The 16,151-nt window shown below is 45.1% G+C and overlaps 1 protein-coding gene across 4 annotated transcripts; it reads left to right on the forward strand.

Moving 5' to 3' along the window:
• The first annotated feature begins 458 nt into the window (after nt 1-458).
• On the forward strand, nt 459-13,724 carry BIRC7 (baculoviral IAP repeat containing 7). 4 transcript variants are annotated; one of them, XM_006021639.2, is made up of 9 exons: nt 459-648; nt 2,778-3,330; nt 7,020-7,119; nt 8,434-8,515; nt 8,607-8,652; nt 10,640-10,852; nt 11,812-11,892; nt 12,357-12,597; nt 13,517-13,724. In XM_006021639.2, exons 2-8 carry the CDS (start codon nt 2,787-2,789, stop codon nt 12,557-12,559), a joined length of 1,269 nt encoding a protein of 422 aa, XP_006021701.1. In that variant the 5' UTR covers nt 459-648; nt 2,778-2,786; the 3' UTR covers nt 12,560-12,597; nt 13,517-13,724. The 4 variants fall into 4 exon arrangements, with proteins under 4 accessions (XP_006021701.1, XP_006021702.1, XP_006021700.1 ...); XM_006021640.3 differs by lacking the exon at nt 13,517-13,724 and adding an exon at nt 12,728-12,745; XM_006021638.3 differs by having other exon boundaries at nt 460-648; nt 13,335-13,724.
• The last annotated feature ends 2,427 nt before the right edge of the window (nt 13,725-16,151 follow it).

A 16,151-nucleotide genomic window follows, 5' to 3' on the forward strand; every position in this document is an offset into this window, starting at 1 on the left:
CACTTCTCTAATATTTTCAGTCAAGTGCATTTTTCCATGCAGATAAATATAAGGTCAGATGATCCAGGGCTTTGTTATACCTGCTAACCAATAAGAGACCTCCTAGCAGGGGTTAATAACCATTCTTCAGCAGAAATCCTCCAGAAAATAATGTTAAAGCATCCTTCAAGTAACCTTGATCCAGCCACTAAATAAAGTAGTGGGGCTCTTAATGAGCACCTACCTGAAGGGAGTCCAGATGGGATGAATTAAATACCACAGCACAAGGCTGGCTGCCTGAACATGTATTTACTGATGGGATATTAGGAGACACAGCTGGACAGACATACCGCTCCCTTCTCTGGTGGGCAGTCTCAGATACAGGCCAGCATGACTAATAAAGACTTCAGCACTGGGGAAAAACAGTAATAGGAAGGGACCTTCCTAGCAGGTGAAATCACTCTAGTGCTATTAGAAAGACCATCTTCTCCAGAAAGGCATCAGTATTGTCTTTAAAAAAGAGGGCTGAGGTTACCTTGCTTCAGCCACAGGGCAAAGCAGTTGAGTCTTGTAGTCTTAAAAAGGGTTGGAAAAGCAAGTTGTCTTTTCTTGGAGGTCCTGGCTTGGATCCATTTTGAAATGCTCCCACAGTGTAGGGTCTGACGACTGGTAAGTGGCTTTCCCCCTTCTTGAGAGTGAATTGTATGTGGAGCAGGATGAAGTTTTGAGTGTAACTGGAGCCTCTCTTTAAAATAAGGACCCTGCTAAACAGGATGCTTAACCTCAGTTTTCAGTGAGTTGGGCTTGGGTAATTGCTTTCAAGAAAGCACAGTAAAGTGTGCTGGGTGGTGGTGGGAAGGAGGACTGGCTTCTAATCCCTATGCGATCACTTGAAATATCAATCTGGTTTTGGGAATTTGGATCCTATGAAGGCTAACTAACTGCTAATAGTTATCTAATACAAAGGTGGTGATTCTGAGACAAGGTGAGCATGAAATCATGACCTGGGTGGTTTGTGTTGTCCCAGACTTAAACAAGCAACGAAAAGCATATGATGCATCCCCTCCTAGGTGAATAACTCCTCTTCCCCCAACAAATAAGAATATAGCAAGACTGTAATCTTGCACCATTTTCCCCTCTCCTCTACTGACAAACTTGTTCTGCTGTGCATTAGGTAAGCACCTGGTGAGTCCTATTGAGTTTCTCTTGCATAACAATACTTGTTGGTTTGACATGAATGACCGTCTTGCTCTGCCAGGACTAAAATAACCCTAGTGCTGCAGAACTGCCCCATACAAGCAAGTCACTGCAGCTCTCCCAAGAGAAGCCCAGGAAGTAGGTTAGAGCAGCCCCAGGCACTTAACTTCACTAAGCAGCACTTGTTCTCTAAACCCCTCTACCTATTGCTGACTCCAGCTGTTCTGCATAGGTTACACAAATTGTGGTGATGTTCTTGAATGGTTGCTTTGGTATCTTGCTTGCCTGATTGAATATATGTTCTTTAGCAGTCTGAAAAAAATAAAACGTTAAGCACAAACACCCTATTTAATATGGAGATGGGGGATCTCTCTTGCTCTCCATCTCTCTCTCTCTGGCTATGGAAGGAAATGCTAGTTGTCCTGCAGTACTGGGTGTACCCGGTCTCCCTTCTCTGGGAGCTGAGCAGGCTCGCACTGATTGAGACTGTCCTTCATTTTAAATATCAGTGAGTAGTTAGCATCCACAAAACCCTGGATTCACAATGGAGACTGAGCCCATTCACTCCTTAGCAATGCCATGGTCAACTCGTCTATATGGGAGCAATATTTTTTTGCACCCCTTACTCTGCAAGATTTACTAGACTAGCTAGGTCTCCAAATACTCTTTCTCATTGGCATCTCTGTAGCAGTGATGCCAATTGTAATGGGTGGCACACAAGGTGCTATATGGGTATAATGGTGCTGTACAGTCCACAAGGGTTAAAGAAAGAAACACGTTCTACAGCAAGGTGGTAAAGCTGGGGTATTTGGGGTGATTGCCTTTTCCTCTCCCTTCCACCTTCTTTCATTTCAATCTGGTCTGAACATTTTTAGTCTCATTGCCAACAACACAAGAAAATCATCGCAGGGAAGTGAGTGTGAAACTTTAGACAGTTTCTTGCAATACTGCTGCTGTGATATTGGGAAGAGAAGATGCAAGCTGCCTCTTCAGATGGCCCAGGCTACAATGCTAATTAAGTACCAAATTGTATAGGTATAATTGGAAGAGGAGCTAATAGTTTCTAACTGGAAGCTTTCTTTGTTTTAAGTGGACATCAAGAAGAAACGGGGGTGCTTGGGTCTTCTCTATTTTGCAGCCTTCTGGCATGTTGAAATAGCTGCCTTTTAATTTAGAGAAATGCCGAAAGACTGAATCTTTTAACTTTTTGTTTAAAGGCCAGGGACATGACTGAGAATTAGATGAGAGCCTGAAGCTGGGGTGACTTAGCCAAACACATTGAACAGGCTTTGCCTTGTTTCCTCTGTCCTTGCAAAGCGCTTAGGGTTTCCTGTAACTTGACAGGAGGAGGGAGAAACTGCTGTTTTCTTCCCCGTGGACACCAGCCGGGACTCTGCAAAAGGGCAGGGGAAAGCAGCAGGGCTTAGAAAAGCTGGATCTCTGGTTTGGCTGCCATTCAGGAACATACTTGGCTTTGTCGAGGCCAGGAGCTTTCCAGAACTGGCGGCAGGGATGCAGAAATGCAGGCTGGCAGCTTGATCAGGGGCTGCCTGACATCCAGCGCTCGGCTCACTCCCCTCGGGGCTCCTTTTCTCTTTCAGTGCTGGAGCATGGAGGACATTTTACCAGCAGAGGACACTGAAGCTGAGCCAAGGAATTTGCCACTCTTCAAATCCAGCATGTGGTGTGAGGAGAGGAGATTGAGGACTTTCCAGCACTGGCCTGACAGCAATCCTGTCTCTGCCCCTGACCTAGCCAAGGCTGGGTTCTTCTTCCTGGGCCCTGGGGACAGAGTGCAGTGCTTCTGCTGTGGAGGGATCCTAAGAAGCTGGGAAGCTGGGGACGTCCCCATGCTCGAACACCTGAAGTTCTTCCCTTCCTGCAGGTTTGCCTGCGGCAAAGAGGTTGGGAACGAGCAGGCGTTATCTCTGCAGGAGCAGGAGATGCTCCCTATTCGGGACATCTTGGACTGTGTGGATGGGCAGATCTTCAGCCTCTTGCAGAGGCTGGACACGGAGGAGACTGCCCTACCCAGCCATCCAGAATACCCAGAGATGAGGATGGAGGAGATGCGACTAGCCACTTTCCATAACTGGCCACCCTATAATGAGATGTACCCGGAGCAGCTGGCTCGTGCAGGGTTTTTTTACACAGGTATGTTGAGGAAGGAAGACCTCCTTCTATGCGGGGCTATCTAGGTCTTTATACTGCACCTCATCCGGATGCTAAATGCAGGATTAGGCGATTTAAAACTCTCCACCAGAGGCAGAAGGTGACTATCGCCTGCTGGACATGAGATGCCAGCACGACCTGTTCAGAGCACTTTCCTGAATGGTATGTCGGGCTCTCGGAGAAACTGGAGCTGCTAACCATTTAGCACCTGAATTTGGCTGTTGAGGTTTTCACCCTTTGCATTTAATGCCTGTAAGTGTAGCATAGTTGCAAAAGCCTGAAACAAGTTAATGGATTTGTTCTATATTGCTTTCGTATCTGGGAGCCCCAGCTGCACAAATATGGTTTGCAGCCAAATCACGGTGCCAAATCTGTACCAAGCTGTGGTGGAAAGTCCCTGTCCTGAAGTATTTGCAGTTCATACTTCAATTGGCTGTAACAAGGCACCAGTAAGGGTAAAGGTGAGGGAGGCGTTATGTAGATGATGTGCATGTGTTGGATAGTACTGAGTTTTCAGTACTCTGAGGCCGTGGTTCAATGTCCCAGCCCCCAACCAATGCGTGTGTGGAAATGAGGTGGGGAGTGTTTTTTTGAGGAGAGCTGACCGTCCAAGGCCATTGCCTCTTCAGAAGCTGAGCTAGCTTCGTAATCATGGATAGAGAAGGCGAGTGCCCTGGAACAGCCTCCGACTCAGTGATTCAAAGGAACCTCCTGAGATTCAACAACTAAAGTTAAAATTTAGGAGTTTCCAAGACTATTCCTTGAATGGCACAAGCTAGACTTTGAAAGCAGCTCTGCACTTCAGTGCTATTCCTGCCTGTGTTTGAATGCTCCTAGATGCTTTGAGTGCATGGTGGGTTTCTTTCTTTCCAGGGGGCTACAGAAAAAGGTACTCTTGAAGGGCAAACATTACCCTTGGAGCAGGAGGGAGGGTGAGGAGGGGACTCCTGTTCAGGTCACTGATTGCTACTTATCCTTTTTTAATTCTTTATTTTCCTAACTGGTGCACACTGCACAGCTGCATGGTGCTAGTGGGGTCTCCTGGTCAGGCTGAGCTTCTCTCCATGCTTTGCACATGCACTGAATCTCTGTTCATCACTCCATTAAACTAAAAGCTATGGGTGCTTAAAGGAGTTATAGGGCAGACCAGAAACAAGGGTTTGTCCAAGAGGGGTCCTCAACCTTCTTGGATTCAAGGTACTCATTAGAAAATACCAGTTCTTGGCTTTCAGTCTTTGGACTATGGAAAACCAGTCCGGCAATTACTTGTGCTCTAAGGAACTTGGGTCGCAACAGGCCAGAAGATTTTTTGACACCGTGGATTCCTATTTGAAATCACTGGGTTTATCTTGTGAATTGTATGCAAGTGTTGCACACCTAACACTAACATGAGTGGCACACTTGAAAGGATCTCTTAGCTCTAAGACTTTCTTACTTAAGCTCTATACACAGTTTTATACATCCTCTTGCCCCTGCCCCAAATCCACTTCAGTGATTCTCAACCAAGGTGCCAGGGCACCAGATAATTTGAAGGATGCTGCAAGAAATGAAAAGGTCAGCAGGTAAACCAGGCTCATCCCTTTCTGGATGATTCCCCCACCCCTATTGCCCAGCCCCTGTGTAAGGAGGTTCTTGAAATTGGGTGCTACTCAACTAGCAACTTATGGAGAGGTGCCTCTAAAAAGGCTGAGAACCATTGATCTAGTTAAATCTGTGTTTTAAACCCCAAATTTGAGCACTGAGTGGTGCTGGTTTGTTACTGCTTGTATCCCTAAAGGCATTTGGATTGTTAATATGAAACTATAGGCACATTAGCCTTGTGCAAACAAACGTGGGATGTTCTTTATGTACGGCATGCACGTGAGCATGAATGTACTCTAACCCATTGTTTTCTTTGGAAAGGCTTTGTTGCATATGTTGCAGAGGATCGTTATTACGGCTGAGAAGTTGTCTGAAATGAAACCATCCCTGCGGTGTGTTCCTTGGCTGTAAAACCACCGAGCTCTTCTGTAATCCTAGATAGTGGAGCACACTTGAATGGCATTCATTAGAGAATGGCAAATGCCAGTCTGCCCAATAACTGAGGCCCAAAGCCAGTTAGCAATAGAGATAAGAATAGCACTGAAGTCCTGGTGCTCTTGCACTAAATTATTTGACAATAGATTGCAAGTGTCCTGTGCTCTGTTAAGTATGGTGTGCAGAGGAAACTAAGTGGGAAAAGGCATCCTTGTCCTACAAAGCTGGTGCTGGTTGAGCTGTATTGCTGCTCACCCCTGTGGCCTGTACATTTGTGGGGCTATCTATATAGCTGGCCTTGCATTCATGAGATGTGTTAGTTTTGAAAGGGCTAGCTGGGTCCCCTGCACACTTGCTCTTCTATTTTCACCTGTGCAAGGTCTTCATAGATTTCATTGACATTAGGGCTGGAAGGCATCTTGAAGATCATCAAGTCCAGCCCTCTGCCCCAGGGGCAGGAAGTCAGCTGGGGTCTTGGCCAAATGAGAAATGGATCTTGCTGTAAACCCAACAAATAATGCAAATTGCACACATGTATACAAGTCTGGTTATGTATGCATACAAACAGGTCCCAGGTCAATCATGACATGCAAAGCCCTTCTCTGCTTTTGTCTCCTTTTGTTGGTCTCTCTTTAAATCAGCCACGTCCAGAAAACAGAACAGACTAGAAGGCAGTGGCTGTAGTTTGAAACCTTTTGTGTATTTTTTTTTTTCCCATTGGGATTTATTATCCACCTGCTGAGCACCTGTTGAAAAGTCTGAGTGCCGGTCTTTCAGCAGGGGACCGATCAGGATGCAATCCAACAATGTGGCAAGCCCACAGGTCACTTGACCAGAGATGCTCCGGAATAGCCCAGCCTAGCTGGTCCAAACATTTCCCTTACTCGGCGGCATCTGAATGCTCAGTGATTCTGGATGCAACTGCTCAATGGAGATTGCTTTAGTTTCCTTTAAAGGGCCAAACTTGGGGGTGAAAAATCCTACAGAGTCCCAGGAATTTGTCTAGAATAGACACCTCTGCTGAAAAGGAGGGTGGACCTTTATCTAGAAGTGTCTACTGTATTGGGCATGTTGATCATGCGCTATTCTGTCTCCGAATGCTTCGGGGTGACAACCCTCCTTGCTAAGGAAGCCAGAACAGGGTACAGTATCATGCACTGGGATTTAGTTGTGCTCAACAGTTGAGCATCTGACTGTTTCCACAAGCAGAGAGGTGTGTGCTTTGTGTAGTACAACTTCATAAGAAGTGTTGCACAGGTAGAATTTGAACGTAGAACTGTGGAAAGAGCGAGTGTGAACACACGTGCTTCCCACAACCCAACATGCAGTCAAGACTTTGGGGAAACTCCCATCCAGGTGGCTCATTAATGGAACAGCTGCAGTTGATCAACCTAGTCAGACCCAATGTTTATGAACCCTAATTTTTAATTTGACATCCTGCTTTTGGACAAAGAGAAGTCCTAATCTTCATGACCCAGAACTGTTGAACTGTTCCAGTGCAGGTGCTTTGCCACTTGTCCTGTTGGCTAGTTATGGTGAGAGAGTGATGTATTGTGCGTCCCCCACTTCTGCCAGTAGCCACATCCTTGCCCCTGGGTTTGTGTGAGTAATTGCTTGTGTATTTACTACTTAACATCTGGTCTCCTCTCTTTCAGGTCACGGTGACACTGTAAAATGTTTTTACTGTGATGGTACCATGAGGGACTGGATGCTTGGAGATGACCCCTGGAAGGAACATGCTAAATGGTTTCCAAGGTAATTCAGGGTATCCTAATAGTTGTTTGTGGCAGGACTAGTATAATGAAGCCTTAACTGACTATGGCCTTGTGGGAGCACCTACAATGAATTCTGCATAAAGGGATAACGAGGGCTGCATCAGTGTCGGTGCAACCTGTTACGTTGGGATGGCAGCTCTTAAAAGCATGCAGATTCTTGCTTTGAGCACAAGCAGCTTGGCCTCCATCTCCTGAAAGCACAAAGGGAAAGTCGGCGTGCAGACTGCGGTCTGTGTGCGCCCGCACCCGTTTGCATGTGTTCAGTTCCTTGGAGTGGGGTGAGGGATTTTTTTCCTCTAGTCCAACAGTCATCTTTCCTATGTGTACTGTTGTGTTTGTAAAGGAATATCCCAATCAAATGATCTGCCTACAAGCTGAAATCCTCCAGCCATCGAAACATTTTGAACTGCTACTTGTGCCGTTGTCTTCAGAAGAGCTCCATCTCCCTTGGGCACTTACACAATGCCAAGGTAGCTGCAGATTTCAACAACGGTTCATGGATATTAAGACTGAAACCACCAGACTCCCTTTATATAGCCTTATATCCTAATGACAGCTTTCTGTTCACCATTGTTTCTGGCTGGATTGAAACTGGATCCTATATTTAACTGGCAATAGCACCAAGCAGAGATTCTGCATGCTTCACCTGGGACACGAGGCTCTTCTAGAGCAAAGTCCTAGTGGATGTAGACCCCGTCGAGTGACACGGCTCTCAAATGTCATGTCTGTTGACTTAAACTAGTTAAGCCTGAGCAGCGAACAGACCTGAACCCCTGTTGAGTGGACAGATGGCAAAGTCTGGCTTCCTCTCTGAAAAATAAAACTATTAGTTTTAGTTTTAACCTTAACACTGCCCTTGAGTCGTCCCTGGAAGTGGAGCAGCCCTTGGATTCTTTTGGTCTTGTGCAAACGGAAAGATATAGCGTAGTGGTTTTGTGTTACAGGAGCCATGGGACTGTGCTTATTTGTCTTTCCCTGAGCCAATCTTGGGCCAAAAGGCTCTACAACTGAGGCTGTTAGGGAAATGTGAGCTGACGCTTGCTGTTGTGGGAGGATCAGGAATCTTGGACCACCGCTGTTCTTCCTGCTAGAACTGGAAGGCTTTGTAAAGCAGATGGAGGAACCTCCCACTCCCGTGAAATGTTCCTCTTAGCTGTGTATGCAAAAACATCCCCCATCAATGTGCATGGATCACTGCATCCAGAAGCTTAGCTGGATCCCAGACAAGTTCTGCTGCCAGTTGAGCGTGGGGGTGGCAGTGCCAGGTTGAATTTATTTGCTGCCTTCTCCTTAGGTGCGAGTTTCTGCTGCAGTCAAAGGGGAGAGCATTTGTTACCAGGGTTCAGGAGACTTCTTTCAACCCACAAGAACCTCTGGTGAGTGTAACATTTTTCTTTTTAAATGCAATGAATGGGATGAATGCAGAAGAGACTTGTTTTTTCTGACTCCATCTTGTAATGTTTTCAGGGAGACTCATGGTCTCGGGATGAACAAGAACCCTCTGCCATCCAAGGTGGGTTGTATGCAAGTCCTGGCTCTTTTGTCTGACTGCTCTGGCTTCTGTGTAGTACTCTGGAGATGGCATGCTGAATCCCTTTCAGAGAGGCTTGCATTTTGATGCGAGAAGCAACTTCCAGAAGCAAAGGTGATTTCTACTGAGACTGCATACACCAGTCTTGCAGATCAAAGTCTTGGCTAGCTCAGGTAGACATCCAGGATCCTGGGTGCCCAACTGCATTTCTCGAGGTTCCTCAATGGTTAGTGATGTTGCCTGTGTCATTGGTAGATCTAACTTTCAAAAGATCTCCGGAGGCATCTGGAGCTACAGCCAATCTGAGAATGTAGAGTAGAAATTTCGAATTCAGATGATCCTGGAAATGTCACAATTTTTTTTGGGAACTAGTCCCACAGAGATTGGATCCTGAACATAAGTAAGAGGAAAGATGCTGCACTTTCAGGTTGCATTGGCTTTTTATGGCAGTCTGAACAGAGTTTGGACTAGAACGGACTTGCCTCTTGTTAGAAACTGCTCTCTGCTTCAGTGGTATTTGCTAATTCTGTGCATTTGCACCAAGAGAACTGGACTTCAAAACAGGTCCATCTTTGCACCATGCTTGATCACAGCAGAGGGGAAAACTGAGGATGAAGTTCTCTATATGCATGTTGAAAGCCCATCCTTGGTAAACAAGGAGTTGTGGGCCAATTTGCTAATGCACTGTTAACCTTTGCAGAATAAAGACTTTCCAACTTGGTGACTCTGGAGCAGGTTGAGGAAGAAACTATGGCTTTAAACCTATTTGGTGGTACTCTATAGTATTTGGGATTCGACGACGGCTGGTAGTCAGTCTAGCTTGCTTTTACAAATGCCTGAGATGCTGAAGGAAGAAATTCTTGAAGTACATTAAGCTGCCATCAGTGATGGACACTTATTTATCTGTATTCATGCCTCATGGCTGGTGGCTTTTTAAGGATTTGGTTGGGTGGGGAGTAGATCATGACCAGCATAGAGATTTTTAAGACCCGGGTAGACAAAGCCTTGATTGGGATGATGTAGTTGGGGCTGGTCCTGCTTTGAGCAGGGCGTTGGACTAGATGTGACCTCCTGTGCTTCCTTCAACTCTACTTTCTATGACTTAAGTGAATGCCCTGGGCTGTGGACCCAGGGTTATGAAGAGAGACATAAGCTCAGCCTCAGCTTCTAGGGTAGATTACTTGGGACACTGCTTACTGTGAATGTTGACCCTCTTTGTGATGGGAGTATTGTGTGTGCTTGCAACTAGATTTACTTGTGCTTGGAGGTGAGGGCAGAGGGGCTAACCTTGCCACCAGTGAAGCCAAAATGCCTGCACGTTGGTCTGAACACCAACAGTAGGTCTCTGAAGCATCAGAATTGCTGTTGGATCATGTTTCTAGTATCATCTCTGACCCTGGCCAGGTGAGGAATGACTTGGTATGAACTGCCCTTGCAGTCTAACCCTATCAGACTAGTTGGTTCTCACTCTGAATCACAAAGGTTAACGCTCTGTCTAGTGGGACTCTTGATTGAAAGCCGTGTCTCTTGGGGAAGGGGGTACCAGGTCTTCATTACCTCAACTCCACCAAAGCCTGCTGCAAAACTCTTGAAATCAGCAGGGTCCAGGTTGCACCTCTGACTCCAAACAGCTTGTTCCTGCACTGCTAGCTGGGAGGGGAAATGAACCACTGAATATAGAGATCAAAAAACTCTGCCCATAGCTATTAAAATGACTTGTCTATTGTTGTGATATCTGGTAGGACTCGTTTGATACCACGTTCTTGGGATCGAAAGTATTAGCTGATACACTGCATGAAGTTGGGCCACTTGAGAGATGGAAAATGTTAGCCAAATGTTCAATTTATTATATAACACTTTGGAATAGTCTTTAGGCAAGTTAATGCACTCGGACATATCCTTGCCATGTCCTTCAGTGGTGGGAGCTGGCCCACTTCCTGGTGAAGTATCTCCTCGCTGTGCTTTGCAGATCCTATGGGGAATCGGGAATTGCCATCTCCTCTGGATCAGTCTTCCGTAGTGCAGAATGTCCTGCAGATGGGCTTTGACCCCAGCTTGGTGATTAGCTTGGCCCAGAGTAAATACCTGCTGACTGGAACTTGCTACTTATCTGAGTCTGAGCTGGTTTCGGATCTGCTTCAAACAAATGGGGAGGAGAGCAGCAGTGCAGAAGGAAGCAGAGGTAGGAGTGACCCACCCATCCCTTGGCGGCAGGTATCTTTGATTGCTGAAAAGTAACACCGTGCACCTGCTCTCAGACTCACTGGAGCACTTGGGGAGCTTTCTCTTGGGTCTTTTCCTAGAATGAAATTTAGGGAATGCGCCTCCACCATATCCCGGTGATATCGAGGAATGAGTTTGTTGTTGCCCAACAGTCTCCAGTTACTGGAATATCTGAAGTTGGCCATTTCCCAAAATAGAGCTGCTTTTCTTGGCCTGACAGCTGTGAATTTAGCCCCCCACAAACTGATGGTAAGGGTACAAGGGTGGTTTAGTCCCCGACAGACTGATGCTAAGGGTACAAAATATTCAGAAATGGATTCCTTGGGCCGGACGATCCAGGAAGGTCGTACAAGCCCTGTGTGGCTGCTGGATATAAAATGGAGATGATGGTAGAAAGTGTGCTACTAACTTCTCATGGGCTGTAAAACCATGAGGATACAGGCAATTGTTAAAGAGCAGACTCCTGGGATGGGTACCCCTAATGTGAGAATGAGGTGATTTCTATATGGGAAAGAAGAGTGCAACTGCACTGTGTATATAGTGGGTGTTTTGGGGTGTTTTTGGTGTTTTTTTTTTTTACATTTCTATCCTTTAATGTGCTACAAGCAGCTGCCAATCTTATCAATGGTCCAAAGGGGACATTTGTGTTTGGAGAATACAACACGTGCATGTTCTGTTACTACTCTCCTAAAGCTTATGTTTGCTAAACGCGGTGAGCTGGGTTTTAACTTGTGGCTAACCAACATGTGGTGACACCTGTCTGAGCACCCCTGGCTTGGTGGAGGGTGCAATGTCACTGGCTTTCATCTACCAGCTGTGTATGTTTGACCTGGAGGGTACTTGAACACCAAGGGACCACTTCCTTTTTAAGCCAAGTATTTCTCACCATGGGAACATTGCCCTGTTTGTTGCTTCTAGTTTATGCAGACCCTGCTCCAAGGGACAGCGGTACATCGGGACTGAAGGAGGAAGCCCAAGCTGAGTGCTCCGACGAACCAGGTGAGATGAAGAGGAAAATGTATAGAGCTTCCTGGCCCTGCCCAGACAATAGCAGGGGGTCTCTCTACCCAGGGCTCCTCACCTCTGGCTTTAACAGAGGAACTGTGAAGGGGAATGTATTGTACTACACTGTAGTTGAGCTTAGAGGCCACACTTGGATTAAGGGCCCACTGCATAAGAAGCTGTACAAATGCCAAAAAAAAAGAGCTTGGTATGGATAAGTAGCTCATGCCCTGCTTTACTTATTTCTCCCCCTGCCCTGAACATGCATCTTTGAAATGCTAAACCCTTTTAGCACATCTGCACGATTTCTTGGGGCTTTGTGACCAAAATAAGAGGTTTGGCAGCACGAAACTCTGAACAAAATAACGGGCCACGGCTCCTAAAGTCTCATTTGAACTACAGAATGGGAAACTCGAGTCGGATGGGAAGGTGCTGAAAGAGCTCTGGATTTTATTTTGCAGCAGGTCCTATGCTGAGCACAGAGGATCAGCTGCGGCGCCTGCAGGCAGAGCGGATGTGCAAAGTCTGCATGGACAAGGATGTGTCCGTCGTCTTCGTCCCTTGTGGACACCTGGTGGCGTGTGCAGAGTGCGCCCCTAACCTGAGACGGTGTCCTATCTGCAGAGCATCCATCCGAGGGAGTGTGAGGACGTTCCTGTCTTGACCCACGATGCGTGCGTCGGGGCCTTCGTGGGATCCTGGGTGAGTTGCAGAAATCATTTGGCTCGCCTACCTTGTGCATAGCTCCGTTGTATCAAGTTACAAAAGTTAAGCTTATACTTGTTTTAAAAGGGAAGCGTGGTAAATAGACACTGTCTTTCTGTTCCTCCAGCAAGGCAGATGGCCTAAACTTTTAGACGTATCCCTGCTACCAACCCCATGGCCATGAAGAGTTACTTCTGGGGTCTGGTTCGGGGCACCTGAATTTAAATAAGCACTTTCCAAAAGGGGCAGGGAAGAGTCATTACTTGAAGCAACTACCTTCTCCACTCTAGATTTGAGGTGTGTGGGTTTTTTTTGGTTTTGTTTTTGTTTTGTTTTGTTTTTTAAGAGTTGTTGTGTTTTTTGTTTTGGTTTTTTTAAGAGTTAAAAAAACAAAACAACTCTTAAAAAAAAACAAAACAAAAAAAAACACCAAACTCTTAAGAGAGAAATTCCCCTTTTGCAAGGAAGCTGTCAATATTGGCAAAAATCGAATTGCTGCTCAGATGCACATTTTTTATGATGCTCCTTCCTCTTAGGGGCAGGTGTATCAATTGGCAAGGATGCTTTTTGTTTCTGTTGGAAGTAGAATTGTTATTTATTAATGATGGCAACACATGTGTGCAAGTAAAAAGGGATGGCTGCAGTCTCATGTCCTATTTCCCTCCCCCATGCCCCTTTCCACTTCAAACATTCGAATGCCTAAATAAAACAACCCCGCTTGGCTTGTCTTGCAGACTCTAGCTGCCTCTTTCCTCCACTGATAGAAGATGCGAGACATCATCTGCTCCAAAATATAATTGTTTGTTTTAAAAAGGACAAAGTCACAACTTGGTATCTCAACTGAGGATCTCCATGATGCTGTGACCAGAACACTTGGCAGTATGCTCTTCCATCCTCTTATTTCCTTTTTTAACAGAAAGAATGGAAGCCAGCAAGCATGGAAAAAGCTGTACAGGACACTTCAGGGGGTTGTTTGGTGACCCAGACTGCAAGTGCTTTCTAGCAAGAAGCTAAGAGAGGCCTTCTCCAACAGGATTTGTTCATAGGATTGGAAAAAGAAAAGCAAACTCTCTGTAGATTTGTACTTTAATGTTGGAAAAATAAAGCTATTTTCTCTTTCAGGCTGATCGGTTTGAGTCTGGTCACTAAAAGGCTCTAAAATAACTTCTGGTTTGTGAGCTAGCCAGTTGCACGATTTGCATAAACTATTATGAGTTGAATGGCAGCTTCTTTCTATTACCACTCAGTTGTAGTTTTGTATTTCTTTTTTCTTGCTTGGGCATGAACTAACCAAGCAGCTTCCCTTAGCATAATCCTACTTTCTACTTTGCAATCTCATCAGCTGGAGTCCAGCACTGAGTCTTGTTTCTCCTGAGCAGATCAGTGGAGGTGCACATTGGCTATATTTGATCCCCAGTCACTTAAACCTGGTTCTGTGCCGGCTTGCCAACTCGCTGGGTCAAGATTTACAACCCTTGGTGGATGATTCTAACTAAGGGGTGTAGCCTTGGTCCTCCCCTCTCTCTTTTCCTGCAAAAGGAAAAGTTAATTTTATGCAGCACACTTCTCTTCCAGTTGCCCGGCATCACAGGGGTGAGAAGAACGACTAAACTGTTTATCTTCTTACCTTAAAGATAAACCATGGGGTTTGACTAAACTTGAATACTCTTGTAGACTAAAGGTGCACTACTGAATTAGCTGGTCTGTTTGATCTGGCTTATAAATGCAAAGTGGCTATATGAAGCACCATTAATAATCCTGGAGGCCGCCTGAGTTTCTCTGTTTCAAGGTGTGTAGTGTAGTGTAGTAGTCTGAAAAGACTTGAGGCTACTCTTGAATTGAAGCTGGCTCTTTATTTCTAAGCATAGCTGTGTGCTACTAAAGAATTGGCAGCAGCAGGACTGTAGGGTCCTGAACATCAGCTGCCCAGGAGGTGGGCTGAGATCTTGAAAGAAATCTTTCTTGTAGAATAAATCCATTAGAAATCACTTCTTCCTAGTGTCAGAAGTTCCTGTTTTGTGTGTTGCTGTTTCCATCCGATGCATGCATCCCTTCATGGCTCTATGCAACCATTAGTGTGAATTTCAGTCTGTATTTGCTATATCATTAATAAAAATAGACTTTGTATACAAACTTGTATGAATTAGAACTATATATTTTTAACCAGTGGATGGCAGTATTAACTTAACTTAACCATGATAGGATCTGTGCAAATAAGCCTGCAATTGCTCTTTCTTCCCTACAGTATGATAGAAATATGAATGTATATGGATTCTTAGGATAGGAAAAATGTCTGTTTGAATGAATTATTAAATGTGGAATAGCTATATCAAAAGAAGCACTAAAATGAGCTGGAGTATTCATACCCCTGTGAATGGGAAAGTAAGTGGAGGTCACTTTAAGATGAGCAATGTTGTCCCAAACTTTTCCTATCGATTGATCTCTTCTAACGAGACCAGTTCCTATGAGGACACAGGCATAAATCGGCAAAATTTAATCCTCTATTGTTTGATTCAGGCCTGTCTTTTTTTTTTTTCCCCTGCAGTAAACAATCCCAACCATAGTCAAGACTGAAGTATGCTTCACTTCAAGGGATGTTATTTGACTCTTCCGAAGCTACTCCAGGCCCCCGCAGCCCAGATCAGTTTAATCAGGTTTCAACTATTAAGAGCGGAGAATGCAAAGCTGGAGCGAAAAGAGTGGGTTAACTCACTTAAACTTGCATATCTTTTGGCTGTGTCGTATTGCATCCTATATTTAGGTCTTGATAAGTTTGTGCGATTGTAAAGCACTTTGAGACCTTGATTTATTTTATTTTTTTTCTTTCCTGATGCTCAGGACAGATGCAACACGCTGGCTGTTTAAAACTAACATTGACACCCCTCCCATTCCTATAGCAGATGATCTGTTTTTAGTTCTTCTCTGATGAACAAGAGGTAACAAAATGGTTTCCACTTCCATTGGTCGCACTCAAGAAAGAAGGCTGTAGGGCTAAAAGAAATTCTAGTGTTATTCTTTCGTCTTTCAATAAGACAGTATTTTCTGCTCAAGTGAGAGGATAAGGCTAATTATACATAAAAGAAAAAGCTTTTCATGCTACAAATTGAATTTCAGTTGGATTTGGCGGGGGGAGTACTTTCAAGGAGCTTTTTACTGCTCAAGCAATTCTGGGAATTAGCATGATTCAGAAAAGCGAACAAAGGAAGAGAAGGTGGAGAAAGCACCGAAAGATTGATAGCTTCAGCCTACACACCCAAATTGCTGCACTGTAACTGCACCACACAAGGGCTTTCATTTTGCTGTGAATGGGAGCGATAAAACAGACCCGTGTGGTGGCTGGAATGCCTTTAAAAGCAAGTGTGATTTCAGACAAAGGTGGCAAAAAGAGACAAATGGCATAACTGCAAGTAAAGTGGTGGTTCTGGTTGAGCTGTTGTTCAGTGTGACACAGATTCCCCTTTTTTTGTAGCACCTGCTCTTGAAGGATGGGGCGAGAGAAGAAATGACATCTCTTACGCAGGGATGTACTTTCTATGGACACGAGACAGGAA

The sequence above is a fragment of the Alligator sinensis genome, unplaced genomic scaffold (genome assembly GCF_000455745.1).
Source record: "Alligator sinensis unplaced genomic scaffold, ASM45574v1 scaffold752_1, whole genome shotgun sequence".
Taxonomy (NCBI): Eukaryota; Metazoa; Chordata; order Crocodylia; family Alligatoridae; genus Alligator; species Alligator sinensis.

What these genes read in the sequence shown, in the direction of transcription:
- BIRC7 (XM_006021639.2), top strand. Translation starts at nt 2,787, where the DNA reads ATGGAGGACATTTTACCAGCAGAGGACACTGAAGCTGAGCCAAGGAAT. An exon ending in TGCAGGGTTTTTTTACACAG is followed by an intron (nt 3,331 to 7,019) that starts GTATGTTGAGGA and finishes CCTCTCTTTCAG; the next exon opens with GTCACGGTGACACTGTAAAA. An exon ending in AGAACCCTCTGCCATCCAAG is followed by an intron (nt 8,653 to 10,639) that starts GTGGGTTGTATG and finishes TGTGCTTTGCAG; the next exon opens with ATCCTATGGGGAATCGGGAA.